Consider the following 13,833-nt stretch of genomic DNA (forward strand, 5'->3'; position numbering starts at 1 on the left):
GTCTTAGTACCGAAATTTCGTTTGATAGATTGCCGAGGTTCTGAGATATTCGGTCTTTATGCTGCTTATCATCTGGGTATCATGGTTGTATCTTTTACCGAAAAATAACGGGGACGCAAGTCTAGATCTTCCATGATACTATACATACGTGTACATATCTCATACTGCATTCGACCTCAATAAGTGATAAACAATCACATGTCCCTACAAATAAGTGATAAAATATCACATTTTTCCGGGAGTCAAGTTCGTCTCTCTGCTGTACGAAAGTACTGACCTGTTCACGGACTTGCTCCTGTGCCCTCATGCATATGAAAATCAAGTTCCTCATAAATAAGTGATTATATCACATAGGGCTTGTTTTCAAATCAAAATAAGTGAGTATCTCACATCATATACGTTCAAACAGATGATAATCGGTATACTCACCGGTAAGATGAACTCTCGTGCATACCTTGATACGGGAATGTGTCGTGATGTGGATGAACACCGGTCGGTAAGTATAAATCATACCTTAACGTATCCCCTCGCCATGATTACATCTGATAAGTTGAGCTTAAGTGGACAACAATACCGATAATTGTTATAGGATGCTTATTTTAATGTTAACTAACTGAACAACAAGAGTGTTTTGACATGACCGTACACTGATATGATTCTCTTACCCTCGAAACTCGCAAAAAGAATGTCTGTATATATTTATTTGCTGCTTAACTTTTATTGTCTTATTTTAAACAGTTTCGTCGTTTGGTGCATATCAGCACGACATTAGCGGTGATGTCGTTTGATAACACTCAACGGATATTAAAATTGTTGTCTTTTAATTTATTCAAAAATACCAAAAAGATTTTAGATGTGTTTTAATATAAACTTTATAAAAGCCAAAAAGATTTTATTTCTACTTTATTTTCGATCGTACGATGTTGGAGCTCGAGTCTTCGTTACCTGAAACCTGAACGAAAACCGAATTGGCTAAATCTTCATAAACGGTCGAAATTTGCAAGTTTTGAAAGTTAAATCTAAAATTGAGAAATTTATTAAACTTTCAAACTGTCGGACGGTGTTTGATTGTGACATGGTCATTCGTGTGTCATTTGTTTATACTAACTATTCCAAGCAGTTGTTCTCATTACGCGTTTAGATTTCTTGCATGTGCAGATTCTAAAGGCTAGGAGAACATGGTCGATGACAAGCTTCGGAATGAAGACACGACGTGAAGGCACTCAAAAGATGAAGATGATCGAGTTGCCGCGGACCATCATCAACACCACAAGGATCTTAAGCTTTGATGATCAAGTCATTCACAAGCATAACTCAAGGGGGAGCTTATGTTAAGGGGGAGTTTGTCAACACACTTCCTACATGATACGGGTAGTTTGTTGATACACTCTCTGCTTTGAAGACGTGAAGACTTTGAAGATCCTCCGACATTGAAGACTTGAAAGGACATCAGAGTCCTGAAGACACGAAGATCAAAGATGATCAATATCGAGACAAAGCTACAGCCAAGGGGGAGTTTGTTGGTGCACTTGTGTCTGTACTTTGTCTGTACTCTGTATCGTGTCGATATTAAACGATGTCCGTTGTTAGTCTTGTAAGTTTGACCAAGTCAACCATCCTCCTGGTTTGACTTGGCCAAACAATTAGTGCATGATAATCACTTGTCTGTGTCGAAGGTTGGGTCATCGAAGGATTGCTTCTATCCTTCGATGAGCTCGAAAGATATCCCACGAAGGATACTAATGGACCTCGAAGGATATACCATCCTTCGAGGTATATATGGATCATTCGATGGCTGTTTGATCGAAAGATGATGTTTCGATCAGTATTCCTGATCCTTCGACCAGACTTGCTGTGCTGGGTATATATACCCATGCAGTGTGTTCTTTTCAGTTTAGACATTTGAAAACACTTGAGAGACACTTCTGTCAAGAACACACACATTAGAGAGTTTGCAATACTGATTTGTAAACCTTGTGCTTGTAACCGGAACCTTTCATTCGCATTAATACAAGTGGTGTTAATCGGTGAACCTTGTGTGTTTTGTGTTTGTGCTTGTCTCAACTCGGTTGCACTCTAGCTTGGATTCCGCACTTGCTAGTGTGTTAATATAACAAGGTTAAGGTTTAACCTCATCCTCCGCGAGGGACCTACAGTAAGTCCGCCCCTGAACTCAACGCTAGTCGTTACCCTTTCATTAACGAACTATATAGACTGTTACAAACAACTAACTAGCTAGTTACAATTAACCCCCTAAAGAATAGAACAATAATAAAACTAACTGTGAACCTGTCATTAGTCTGTAATCGTCTCTGTTTAAATGAAAATAAAAAACTGAACTTGATCAAAATGATGAATCTTATTTTTTACTGTGAACTTTACAACTACAAACAATCACTTATCAAAATCAGCTAGTATTAGATTCAAAAAGTAAATTCAAACAAAAACAGAAATCGAAATTTGTAAAATCTGTAGAATTCTTGCAGTTTCTTAATAAATAACTAATTTCAATATTTACCGGCAACAGGTCGATTTTGAAGAGGGGGTATTGATACGGTTCGGAGTACCCAGACCCGTGACCCAACTGCATCAAATGGGTAACCAGCTAAAAGACCAATTCAATTGAGCTTATCTCCACATCTTTAGATCCATTCTGTACTAGTGATTGGAAGATAGTTACTTCCTAGCTAGTGCTGCATTTATAATTCAAATAATCTAGTTATCTCTATTAAACCAAATGTAACAGTGTGTTAGTGTAGGGTTAGAACTTAGAAGTGTAACATTATTGTCTATATAAACCACACTTATTGCAACCTAATCACACAATCAAATACAAACACAATATCATTGTCTAATAATCCCTCGCGCAGATATCATCCGTCGGTAATTCGTTAGCGTAGATCCATGGAAAACCGAGGATGGATAAAGACCAAGTAAACGGATAATAACTATTTTGAAAGAGAAAGCTTTCTTGAATTCATATAGTTTGGATGTTTTTCAAACAAAAGAAAAATCAGCATTTCACTATTTCAGTATTGAATCCCATACACACATGTCAAAGTCAACAGGCCACCTTCCCATCAACACATTAATTATAAGTTTATTATTATAACCACATTTTTCCTTCTCATCTACTCCAATTGCAATTTGGTTTTGTAATTTCGTTGTTTCCCTTTGGTGTAATTTTGTTTTGTAATTTCGTTGTCCCTCTTTCGCGTTAGCATCTTACTAGCATCGCGTTTTGAATGAAATTTGCCGTTCCAAAAAAAAAAAAAACCTACTCCAATTGCACTAAAGTTGATGAATGCGATGAATAAAATTATCACTATCATCCCCAAACCGCTTTTGTTTTTCTGTTTCAATCTACTAACACTCATTTCACAATCTCAATCTCGTTTCCTCGACACTCGCTGCGAAGGCAGCAACTACACAGCAAACAGCACCTACGAAACAAATCTCAACTTGGCGGTATCATCACTCGCCGCAGCCACGGCCGCCACCAACGGCTTCTTCAACCGCTCCGTGGGTCAAGCACCAGACGAAGTCAACACACTCGTCTTATGCAGAGGCGACGTTGAGCCGGACACCTGTCGCCAGTGCGTTAACGATTCGTTTGGTAGGGCAAAGTTGTACTGCCCGTACAGGAAAGTTGCAACGGTTTGGTTTGACGATTGCATGTTGAGATTTTCCAACGAGAAGATCTTAGGAACTGTGGATGCAAATAATATTATGATATGGGTTACTAATAATATACAGAACGCTGATGAGTTGTATAAGGCGATGAGACCGTTGATGGATCGGTTGAAAACGGAAGCTGCTGGAGGCGATTCGCGTAGGAAGTTTGCCACCGGAGACACGCCAGGCCCGGGTTTTATGAGGATTTATGGGCTTATGCAGTGTACACCGGAGTTATCGGAGGATGAATGTTATAGCTGCTTAGAGACCGCAACTAACCGGATTCCGGATTTATTGAGTTTAGATGTACGGATTCTGTCTCCGAGTTGCGTCGTTAGGTACTTGAATGTGCGTTTTTTTAACGCCACGGTGGCTCTTTCTCCACCACCGATGGAAGCTCTGTCGCCGCCTCCGATACTCTCTCCGCCGCCTCCAAGTAATTTTTTCAAAAGCTGCTAATCTATACTCCTCTTAAACCTACTTCTAAATATACACCTAAATTAGTTGATGTGTTTTTAAAAGTAGGTTTAAAAGATAATATATATACAGTAAAGATCAAATACAAATAAGTCTTAACATACAAAATAAGTAGGTTTAACGTAAGAAGTGAACGAGAGATTTTCTTTTTGAATTTTCTTCCCTACTGATATTTAATTGAAAAAAAAAATCTGATTTTACAGTACTAGAGTAATTACTCGAGGGTAATTATAATTACTTTACAAAATTGTAAAGTATTTTGTAAAGTAATTAAAATTACTTAACAAAATGATATAATTACTTTACGAGTGTAAAATCATGATTTTTTTTTTATTTATGAGACTAAAATACATGATTAATAATATTTTTTTTCTTTACTTCTTACGTTAAGGGTTTTTTGTATGTTAAGACTATTTGTATAATAACCTTACTCAATATGTACAATCAGAAAGATTTAAGTTTATTACATATGAATATTAGAATTATTTTGTGATTAATTGTATATATTGATATATTTATTACATAGGAATATTAAAATTATTTTGTGATTAATAGTATATACTAAAAAATGAAAAAGCATGTTTTAAAATGTGGATTTTCCGTCTCCAACCATTGATTTCCATCGCAAAAGTAGTCGCTAATCCTAATTGCACTAATAGAAACAGACTTTTACATACGGATCAATCAAAACCCCAAAAAAACTATTTTGTTAATGTGTTGGCGACCTGTCAGTAAAATCTATGATCCCTATGAAATCTTTATGTACAACCAAATTCCGTTTGCTCTTTCACCGATGGATTACCAACACTTGGTATCTTTAGTGACGAATTAGTGACAGATGTTTCCAACGGTGAAAGACATGTGATTTGTAATGTGGTAATGTTGTGGTTAATCAAAGATATAAATTGAGCGAAAATGAAATGTATGGTTTTTCTTATTTATTTATATTTTTGTTTTCCATTGAGATTTTCAGACAAGAATAGTATGACAGTCGTTATTATTGTTGTCACTGCAACCGTCAGTGTTGTAATATTGGCTTTGGTTTTCTTCTGCGTTTTCACAAGAAGAAAAAGAAGGCTTGAAAGTCGATCGTCGGGAATGAATTCAGGTGGGTGCCGACTACCTTGCTCGCTTTTTATTTCTTTTTTTTAATTGACGGTTTCTAGTTTTTCAACATTTGCGACGATAATTGTAGTTCGTGAGAAGGGAGATACTGAGGAAATAACCACAGCTAAATCGTTGCAATATAGCTTTGGTGTCATTAAAGCAGCAACAAATAACTTCTCAGAAAACAATAAACTTGGAGACGGTGGATTTGGAGTAGTTTATAAGGTACAGAACCACACTATCAGTCTATCAGGATATTACTATAGTAATATCGACTAAACAAATGTGTCGGTTTGAAGGTATAGGGGACGTTTGCCAACTTCTGAATGGTTAAGTGCTGAATCAGTAAGAGGTCTGAACCATTAAGTGCTGAACCAGTAAGTGGTCTGAACCATTAAGAGCCAGTATAACGCTTAACTGTTCAAAGGCAAATGTCCAACCAATTCAGATTAGAGGTCTTAACCATTCAGAGGCAAATGTCTAAACCATTCAGACATCCGTGCGTGAAACAAACTGTCTGAACCATTAAGTGTTGAACCAGTAAAAGGTGGTAAGAGGTCTGAACCATTAAGAGCCTCATTTAAAAGCTAAATAAATTAATAGCCCCTTAGACTTTAGAGCATTTACATTCCATATATATATGGGAATGATAAAATGAAAACCTTGGTAAGTTAAGAAAATCACCACCATTCATTTAACTTTAAAAAGTTACTTTTCCAGAAAAGTGTAAAATCTGCAAAAATGGTTTTTTAAGAATTTGTTACAGTCTAACTGTCTGTAAGTGTTACACAAAAAAACTTACTAAAAGATGTAACATATTGTTACGTGCACTACAAAACTAAAAACCTTTGTAAACTTTGAAAATTGTAAACTTGAAGTTCAAAATTTTTGAAAAAAACTACTATTAAAATGTGTAAAAGGTAGTTCAAAAAATATGTAACGCCGAAAAAATATGTAACACATTCTATCTCCTCTCTCTTCTGAAAAAAAAATGTACATAGATTCAGAAGAAGTTGAGTGCCAGAAAGTAAAACATGTGAGATTTTTGTGTCCACACAAATGGGTCTCTTAAGTTTCTTTAACTAGAGTGAGATTTATTTATATAATTCACCTATATATATAGGTAAAAAGACTAAATTACCCTTGAGTGACCTGATTTAAAAAAAAATCTAACTAGGCTAGCCTAAAGGATAGAATGTGTAGGATTTTCAAACACTAAGGATAAAACTCACCAGTTTTAAACACAAAGTATACCGCCTGAAAAATGGTATAAAGATAACGGAGAAAATTTGCAATTCACTCTAATTTAAATAAAAAAAACAGATATTTCTCTAAAAATTTTAAAAACATCTTATTCTCCATTTCTAAACACTTATTTTGTTATTATTCTTTTCTCCATAATTTATAGTTTTTCAACCCTTTCAAATTTTACCAATTTTATGTTTTAATTCCTAAAATTAGCTTTCATACTCTTTTAAAATTTTACATTTTTATAGGCTACATGATCAGTCGATTCTAACCATGACTGGTAATTACCAGCCATACTACTCGTAAACTGATTGAGTGGTTGAACCGAATGAAAAATCTAGATGAAGTCATAGTTAATATTGAAAATATTTATATATGATAAATTGGATTTAAATAATGCTGGCTGTTTTTGGGCAATAATAATCCCAACTGAATTTATTCCCGATAATGGTCCCAACTTTTTCATTTTGTTTGTATAATGGTCCCCCGTCAAAAATAACTTAACGAAGGTAAGTTTTATTTCCGAATTACAAACCTATGTTTTAGGGATTTTGATTAGAACGAGGATACGGGTCAATTGATGTAAAACTTACCTCGAAACGATGCTCCAAACAGCTTGATTTTGAGATGATTACAAGATTTGTAACCTTAAAAAAGGTCACTAAATCCTTTGGATGAAATTTCTCAGGGCAAGTTGGAAAATGGAAAAGAAATAGCAGTGAAAAGGTTGTCGAGGGAGTCAGGGCAAGGTGAACAAGAATTCAAGAATGAGGTTTTGCTACTTGCAAAACTGCAGCATCGGAATTTGGTTCGACTTCTAGGATTTAGCCTCGAAGGTTCTGAGCGGCTTTTGATGTACGAGTTTGTACAAAATGCGAGTTTAGACAAGTTTATATTCCGTAAGTTGAACTAAAACTTATGCTAACTTTTTAAAAAAAAATAGATATAAGATGTTCTTTTTATAAATACATTCTTTGATCATCGGAATTTTAGATCCACTTAAGCGTATGATGCTTACTTGGGAAAGGCGATACAAAATAATAACGGGTATTGCAAAGGGACTTCTATATTTACATGAGGATTCGCGACTAAAGATAGTTCATCGAGATCTGAAAGCTAGTAACATTTTATTGGATGCCGAAATGACTCCTAAAATTGCAGATTTTGGTACGGCAAGGTTGTTCACACCTGAAGAATCCCAAGCCAACACTTTTCGGATTGTCGGAACCTAGTAAGTCTTCTATCAAAAATGTGTCAAATACTAGTCGCTAAACTACCAAAATCTGTCACTATAAAAGGGCATCAACAAAAATTAAAGTTGCAAAAAAAAAAAAAAAAAAAAAAAAAAAAAAAAAAACCTTTTAAATAGAAGAAATGACTTTTGCCTTAAAATAATGAGTAATTTGCCGTGTATTACCAAATTTTATTGCTGACAAGAAAATGTCACTAAAGCTTGATCGTCATTATACGCAAACTTGTCGCTAAAGATGGTACACCATTACTAAAAAGGAAAGCTTGTGATATTAAAAACTCTATTAATGAAAGTTCACGGAGTTATGAATCTAACATGTTTTCTTGTCATACGCACTAGTGGATATATGGCACCCGAGTATGCACTACATGGACTATTCTCAGTTAAATCAGACGTCTATAGTTTTGGTGTACTGATTCTTGAAATTGTAACTGGTCGCAATAACCATAGTTTCCAGAACGGAGTGGTGATCGAAGATCTACTTAGCCATGTAAGTTTTTAAATATTTTTTAAGAGTTAAAACGAGTTATTAACGACGTCTAATTTAACATGCTGTAATGTGTATTTTACAAGGCATGGAAATGTTGGAGGGATGGAACGGCTTCAAGTTTGATTGATTCGACATTGAAAGATGGCACAAATTCCATACGCGACATGATTAGATGCATCCACATCGGTCTGTTATGCGTTCAAGAAGAGGCTTCCGACAGGCCAACCATGGCTTCCGTTGTTCTCATGCTCGCTAGCTCCTCTATAACCCTCGCGGTCCCATCCGAGCCTGCTTTTTTCATGCACACGGACCCAAATCCTAATCGACAAAGACGCATACCAGAACATTATTCTTCAACTATGAGCAATTCCAACAATTTGTAAAGTAAATTTAGATAAGCTCGAGGTCATGGTTATTTGTTAATTATGTGTTACAATATAATAATTGTATAATTATTTTTAGATTGTACAAGTATATTTTATTTATAATTTAATTTATATTACTTCTAATAAATGTTTCCAGTTTAATGTCATGTGTTATTTTCTCATTTAGTTTATTATCCATATGATTAATATTAGTTATTACACTATATTATCTAATTTATTTATATATAATCTTTATCTTTATCTTTATTTTATTCTATTTTATTTTTCATTTATCTGTTATTAATTTATTTAATAGTTCTTTTCTTAACGAGTTCTTTTTTTTCACTTACTAATAATTATTAATACTTCATGTGTAACACACAAGTTTTTAATCTATTAATAAATAGAAAAACAAAGTAAAATGCTATAACTTGTGTAATACACGAGTTTCTAATCTAATAACAAATTTAAAAAACAAAGTAATTGTTATAATAAGTAAATAATACATCAAAGGGCTTTTTTTCAAAACATATCTTGACGACTGTATGTATTAACGATTACATTATATTTCGTGTTTATTTAACTCATGCAATACACGAGCTTTTAAAGATTTATTACTTAGTATATAAAAATATTTTTGTTATATTTATTTAGGGGCTGTTTGGTAGCCTCTGAATGGTCATTAAGAGGCTACCTCTTAATGGAACCATTAAGAATTTTACCAATGAGAAGGTAAAAGAATGTGACATGTGATGATTTACCATTCAGATGTTACCTCTTAACCATTCAGACTTGAGGTTACCTCTTATTCATTCAGAGGTTTTAAACCATTAAGAGGTAGCATCTGAATGGTCATTAAGAGGCTACCAAACAGCCACTTAAACTGTGTAATAGAAATAGACCAACTTGGTGAAATAATAAATGAAGAATAAATCCCGACCAATGTAATAAATATTTAAATTGACCAAGTAAAGAAGGACAACAAGCATACCATTGAACCGTATTTTGTCCTCACCAAGTTATGTCTTAGTCAAGAATATCTCAATATTCAACTTCTGAATGTCAAATAATTATTTTTAATATTAAAGAAAAAGTTCTTTTTTCTTTCCGAGCGACTAAAATCTTATCAAACCTGCCTTTTACAAGTTATGTCAATATTCAACTCCTTAATGTCAAATAATTTATTTTTAATATTAAAGAAAAGTTTTTTTTTTTTTTTTTCTAAACGACCAAAATCTCATCAAACCTATTTTTTACAGAATTTTAACTCATAACCACTTAACTCGGGAGCACACTATATTACAACAAGGCTATTCCCTTAGTTGCCCACCAGTTGATCGAAGTGTATAATTCTTTGGATTGTACCTTGATGGTAATGTTGTTAATCGATCATCGGACATCCTGTATCCACCGGTGATTCACATTTGTCACAACATACACATCGTCATCATACTCAGTAAATTCCACCAAGAGTAAATTACAAAACTCATCCTTTATGTATGTCACTTATTGAAAAGTATGTCATTTGTCTTCAAAAATTACAAAAAACGTACTCAATGTTTGCAAATCCTTACATGTTACGTCCTTTAGCCATAACACAGTTAGTTGCTATGGTTAAATTTGACCAAGTGAACCCCACATGAGGTATTTTGGTCATTTTACCCTAAACACTAAAATGCTATAATAAATAATTTAAATTTCCTTTATCTCTCTCAACTCTCATCTCTAACTCTCAACTCCCCCGGTAACACCCTTCTACTCAATCCCTTTGCCATGATATTCAAGAACAAAGGTAGAATTCCTTTTATTGCTGCCACACAAAGCACACCACAAGCAAGGGACTTTATGGCTTTTCTCAAGTACAATTCCGACTCAGTTCAGTGTTTTATTGTCCATGACATTGAAGCCCACAAATCTTCTTTACCATCTTCAAGATTTCCATTGAAGCCCTAAAATGTGGTGTTCTTTTCTTGCTTAAAATATTAGTGGTGGTGTTCAGACCTGTACATATTCAAATCAGAATATGTGGGTTGGGGTTGGGGGTTGGGCGTTGGTGGAGGTGCGGTAGTGGGGTTTGTGCAGCGGTGGTCGGCCATCGTTGGTGAGGGTTTTGCAGCAGGAGTTGAGGTGCGGTGGTGGAGGTCCGGTGGTGATGATGGAGGTACGGTGGTGGAGGTGCGGTGATTGGGTTTGTGCAGTGGTGGTCGGCCACCGGTGGTGGGGGTTTTGCAGCAGGAGTTGAGGTGCGGTGATGGAGGTGTTGACGGTGATGGAGGTTCGGTGGTAATGATGAAGGTACGGTGGTGGAGGTGCGGTGGTGATAGTGGTGTTGTGGTGGTGATGGTGTGTAGATAGTGTTGGTGATAGTGGTGGGTGTGTGAGGGGGTGGGGGGTGGGGGAGGAGGGAGAGATCTGGTGAGATATTTTAGATCTTGAAGATTTCTAATATTGTTTTCTATAAAAATATATATATGGTAAAAATATTAATTTACCCTTATATGAGGTCCACTTGGTCAGATTTAACCATAAAAATTAACTTAGTTAGGGCTAAAGGACATAACGTGCAAGGTTTTGCAAACATCGAGTATGTTTTTTGTAATTTTTGAAGACAAAGGACACACTTTGCAATAAGTAACATACATAAAGGACGATTTTTGTAATTTACTCTTCCACCAATATCAAAGCTAAGGTAGGGTTTGAGGATGGTAAGATGTAGACAATCTTCCCTCTACCCCGTAGGAATAAAGATGCTGTTTCCAATAAGACCCTCGGCTCAATCGTAGTTTTGCATCAAGCCTTGGACATAGGCATGTAAATGAAACGAACGAAAACGAGCATAGGCATGTTCGTGTTCGTTCATTTAACTTGAACCGAACATGAATACGAACATATAATCGAATGCATTTTTTTGGTCGTGTTCGTTCATAAAGAAATCGGGCATGTTCGTGTTCATTCATTTAAAGCCTAAACAAACAGTTCACGAACATTAACGAACACAAACGAACATAAACAAAAAAATATTTAACTAAACATATTTGAATAAACATAAACAAACATAAATTAACATGATTGAACAAACAAGTCTAATATATTACAATTCATCCGAAAACACATCTAAATTAGAGTTCATAAATATACTAATTAGTCATATTAATATAAATAGTTTGAAAACCTAATATTTATACAAATCTAACTATTTACATATTTACTAAAATTTAAACGAACGTTCATGAACATAATGAACATAAATGAACGAATACAAGGTGTGTTCATGTTCGTTCACGAACAATTTTTTTTTTGTTCGTGTTCGTTCGTTTATTAAATAAACGAACATAAACGAACTTCCCGCCGAACAAGTTCATGAACGTTCGGTTCGTTTACAGGCCTAGTTGGACATAAGGCACGTAACACTCAACAATTGAGACAAAGGCAAATTAGTGCAGCTCGATTAAGGTAATAGAGTTGTTATTAAGCCTTTTTGAAAGAAAATATGGCGGTTTTTGCAGCTCGGTAAGGTAATAGAGTTGTTATTAAGCATGTTGAGAATACTAGCCATGGAAGGCCTTGCATCTGCCTCTTCTTGCACACATAATAAACCGATGTTGATGCACCTAACGACATCATTTTCCGAGTAAGAAGATTAAGCAAGTGAAGGTATAGTTGGCGCCGGTTTAATAAACTGACGTAGGGGCTGTTTGGTAGCCTCTTAATGACCATTCAGATGCTACCTCTTAATGGTTTAAAACCTCTGAATGAATAAGAGGTAACCTCAAGTCTGAATGGTTAAGAGGTAACCTCTGAATGGTAAATCATCACATGTCACATTCTTCTACCTTCTCATTAGTAAAATTCTTAATGGTTCCATTAAGAGGTAGCCTCTTAATGACCATTCAGAGGCTACCAAACAGCCCCGTACCCTTTAACCGTCATCCTATCTAATCTATTTCCTAATTATAATATAATAATGATAATATTTATAATAACAATAGTAACATACTAACATATGTTAAAAGTTTAGTTTACATATCTGACACATTCAAACAAAAACAGAAATCAAATGTTTGTAGAAATTATAAAATTCCTTCAGCTACTTAATCCAGATCCTAGTTATATAAGACTACTCGGTGTGGGGGAGTCAAGTTCTTGAAGAATGCTCCTCCACGTCGTCATCACGTCAACATCCAAAAAGGATGGCCCTCCAAGGATAGACCAACAGAAAAATGAAGGATGAGCCTCCCCATTTATTTATTTTTTTTTAATTCAACATGTTTTATTATTATAATTAATTAATTTCTGGAAATTTATAGAAAGAGTGCGCGCACCATTATCTGACCGCCAAAAATCTCAATCTTCATTACTTACAGCCACAATTATCTTCAATCTTCAATCTTCATCACTTACAACCACAAATCTCACTTACAGCCACAAATCTCACCATCATCTGACCGCCAGTAAAGCACAAAACTCCTCATCAACACCACCAGAACAACAACCTACATAATCAACGAATGAAACCGCCACAACTCTGGCATGATTTGTGTCCGTGTCGACGTCATCTCCGGCGAAGAAACAGATATATATATATATATATATATATATATATATATATATATATATAGAGTAAGGTTAACATACAAAAAGCCTTATCATACATCACGTAGGAGACAATGTTAACCGTTGGATCAGGGGTATAATCACGCATGGGACCACATAATCACACATGGGACCACATAATCACGCATGGGACCACATAATCACGCATGGGACTATAATCACGCACGTTCTATGATAATAACGCACGTTATATTTTTTGTCATGTATGTTAATGTAGGTTAAGCCCTAATGTACATTATACTTTCTCTATATATATATATATATATATATATATATATATATACATATAGAGAGAAAGCAAACAGATCTGAAACCATTTTTTGCTGAGGTGGAGGGTTGGCTGGAACGGCTGGGAGATGACGCACATCCCTGTGGAAATGGTGTTGGGGATCGTCAACAGGAATAGACGACCCATGGATGTCTCCCGTACCGAATAGCCTAACTAACTGATTTGAAGGTGGATATTATTACCTACTTTTAACCCTTTTATTTTTTTATATATTTCACACTTTTAATCTTCATAGTTTTCATCTTTTACATAATTTTCCTATGTTTTTTCTTTTACACTTTTAACCTCATAGTTTTCATCCTTTACATATTTTTCA

At 35.0% G+C, this 13,833-nt stretch overlaps 1 protein-coding gene across 2 annotated transcripts; it reads left to right on the top strand.

Moving 5' to 3' along the window:
• The first annotated feature begins 3,034 nt into the window (after positions 1-3,034).
• Positions 3,035-8,781, top strand: LOC110910877 (cysteine-rich receptor-like protein kinase 15). 2 transcript variants are annotated; one of them, XM_022155457.2, is made up of 7 exons: positions 3,035-4,111; positions 5,126-5,260; positions 5,348-5,484; positions 7,196-7,406; positions 7,501-7,738; positions 8,099-8,249; positions 8,333-8,781. In XM_022155457.2, exons 1-7 carry the CDS (start codon positions 3,301-3,303, stop codon positions 8,630-8,632), a joined length of 1,983 nt encoding a protein of 660 aa, XP_022011149.1. In that variant the 5' UTR covers positions 3,035-3,300; the 3' UTR covers positions 8,633-8,781. The 2 variants fall into 2 exon arrangements, with proteins under 2 accessions (XP_022011149.1, XP_035840093.1); XM_035984200.1 differs by having other exon boundaries at positions 3,036-4,111; positions 7,669-7,738.
• The last annotated feature ends 5,052 nt before the right edge of the window (positions 8,782-13,833 follow it).

The sequence above is a fragment of the Helianthus annuus genome, chromosome 15 (assembly GCF_002127325.2).
Source record: "Helianthus annuus cultivar XRQ/B chromosome 15, HanXRQr2.0-SUNRISE, whole genome shotgun sequence".
In the NCBI taxonomy this organism is placed as follows: domain Eukaryota; kingdom Viridiplantae; phylum Streptophyta; class Magnoliopsida; order Asterales; family Asteraceae; genus Helianthus; species Helianthus annuus.

Bases quoted from the DNA above. Each gene is read 5' to 3' on its own strand.
- LOC110910877 (XM_022155457.2), top strand. From the start codon at position 3,301: ATGAATGCGATGAATAAAATTATCACTATCATCCCCAAACCGCTTTTG. The intron at 5,261-5,347 runs GTGGGTGCCGAC...CGATAATTGTAG, and splicing joins ATCGTCGGGAATGAATTCAG to TTCGTGAGAAGGGAGATACT. The intron at 8,250-8,332 runs GTAAGTTTTTAA...GTATTTTACAAG, and splicing joins TCGAAGATCTACTTAGCCAT to GCATGGAAATGTTGGAGGGA.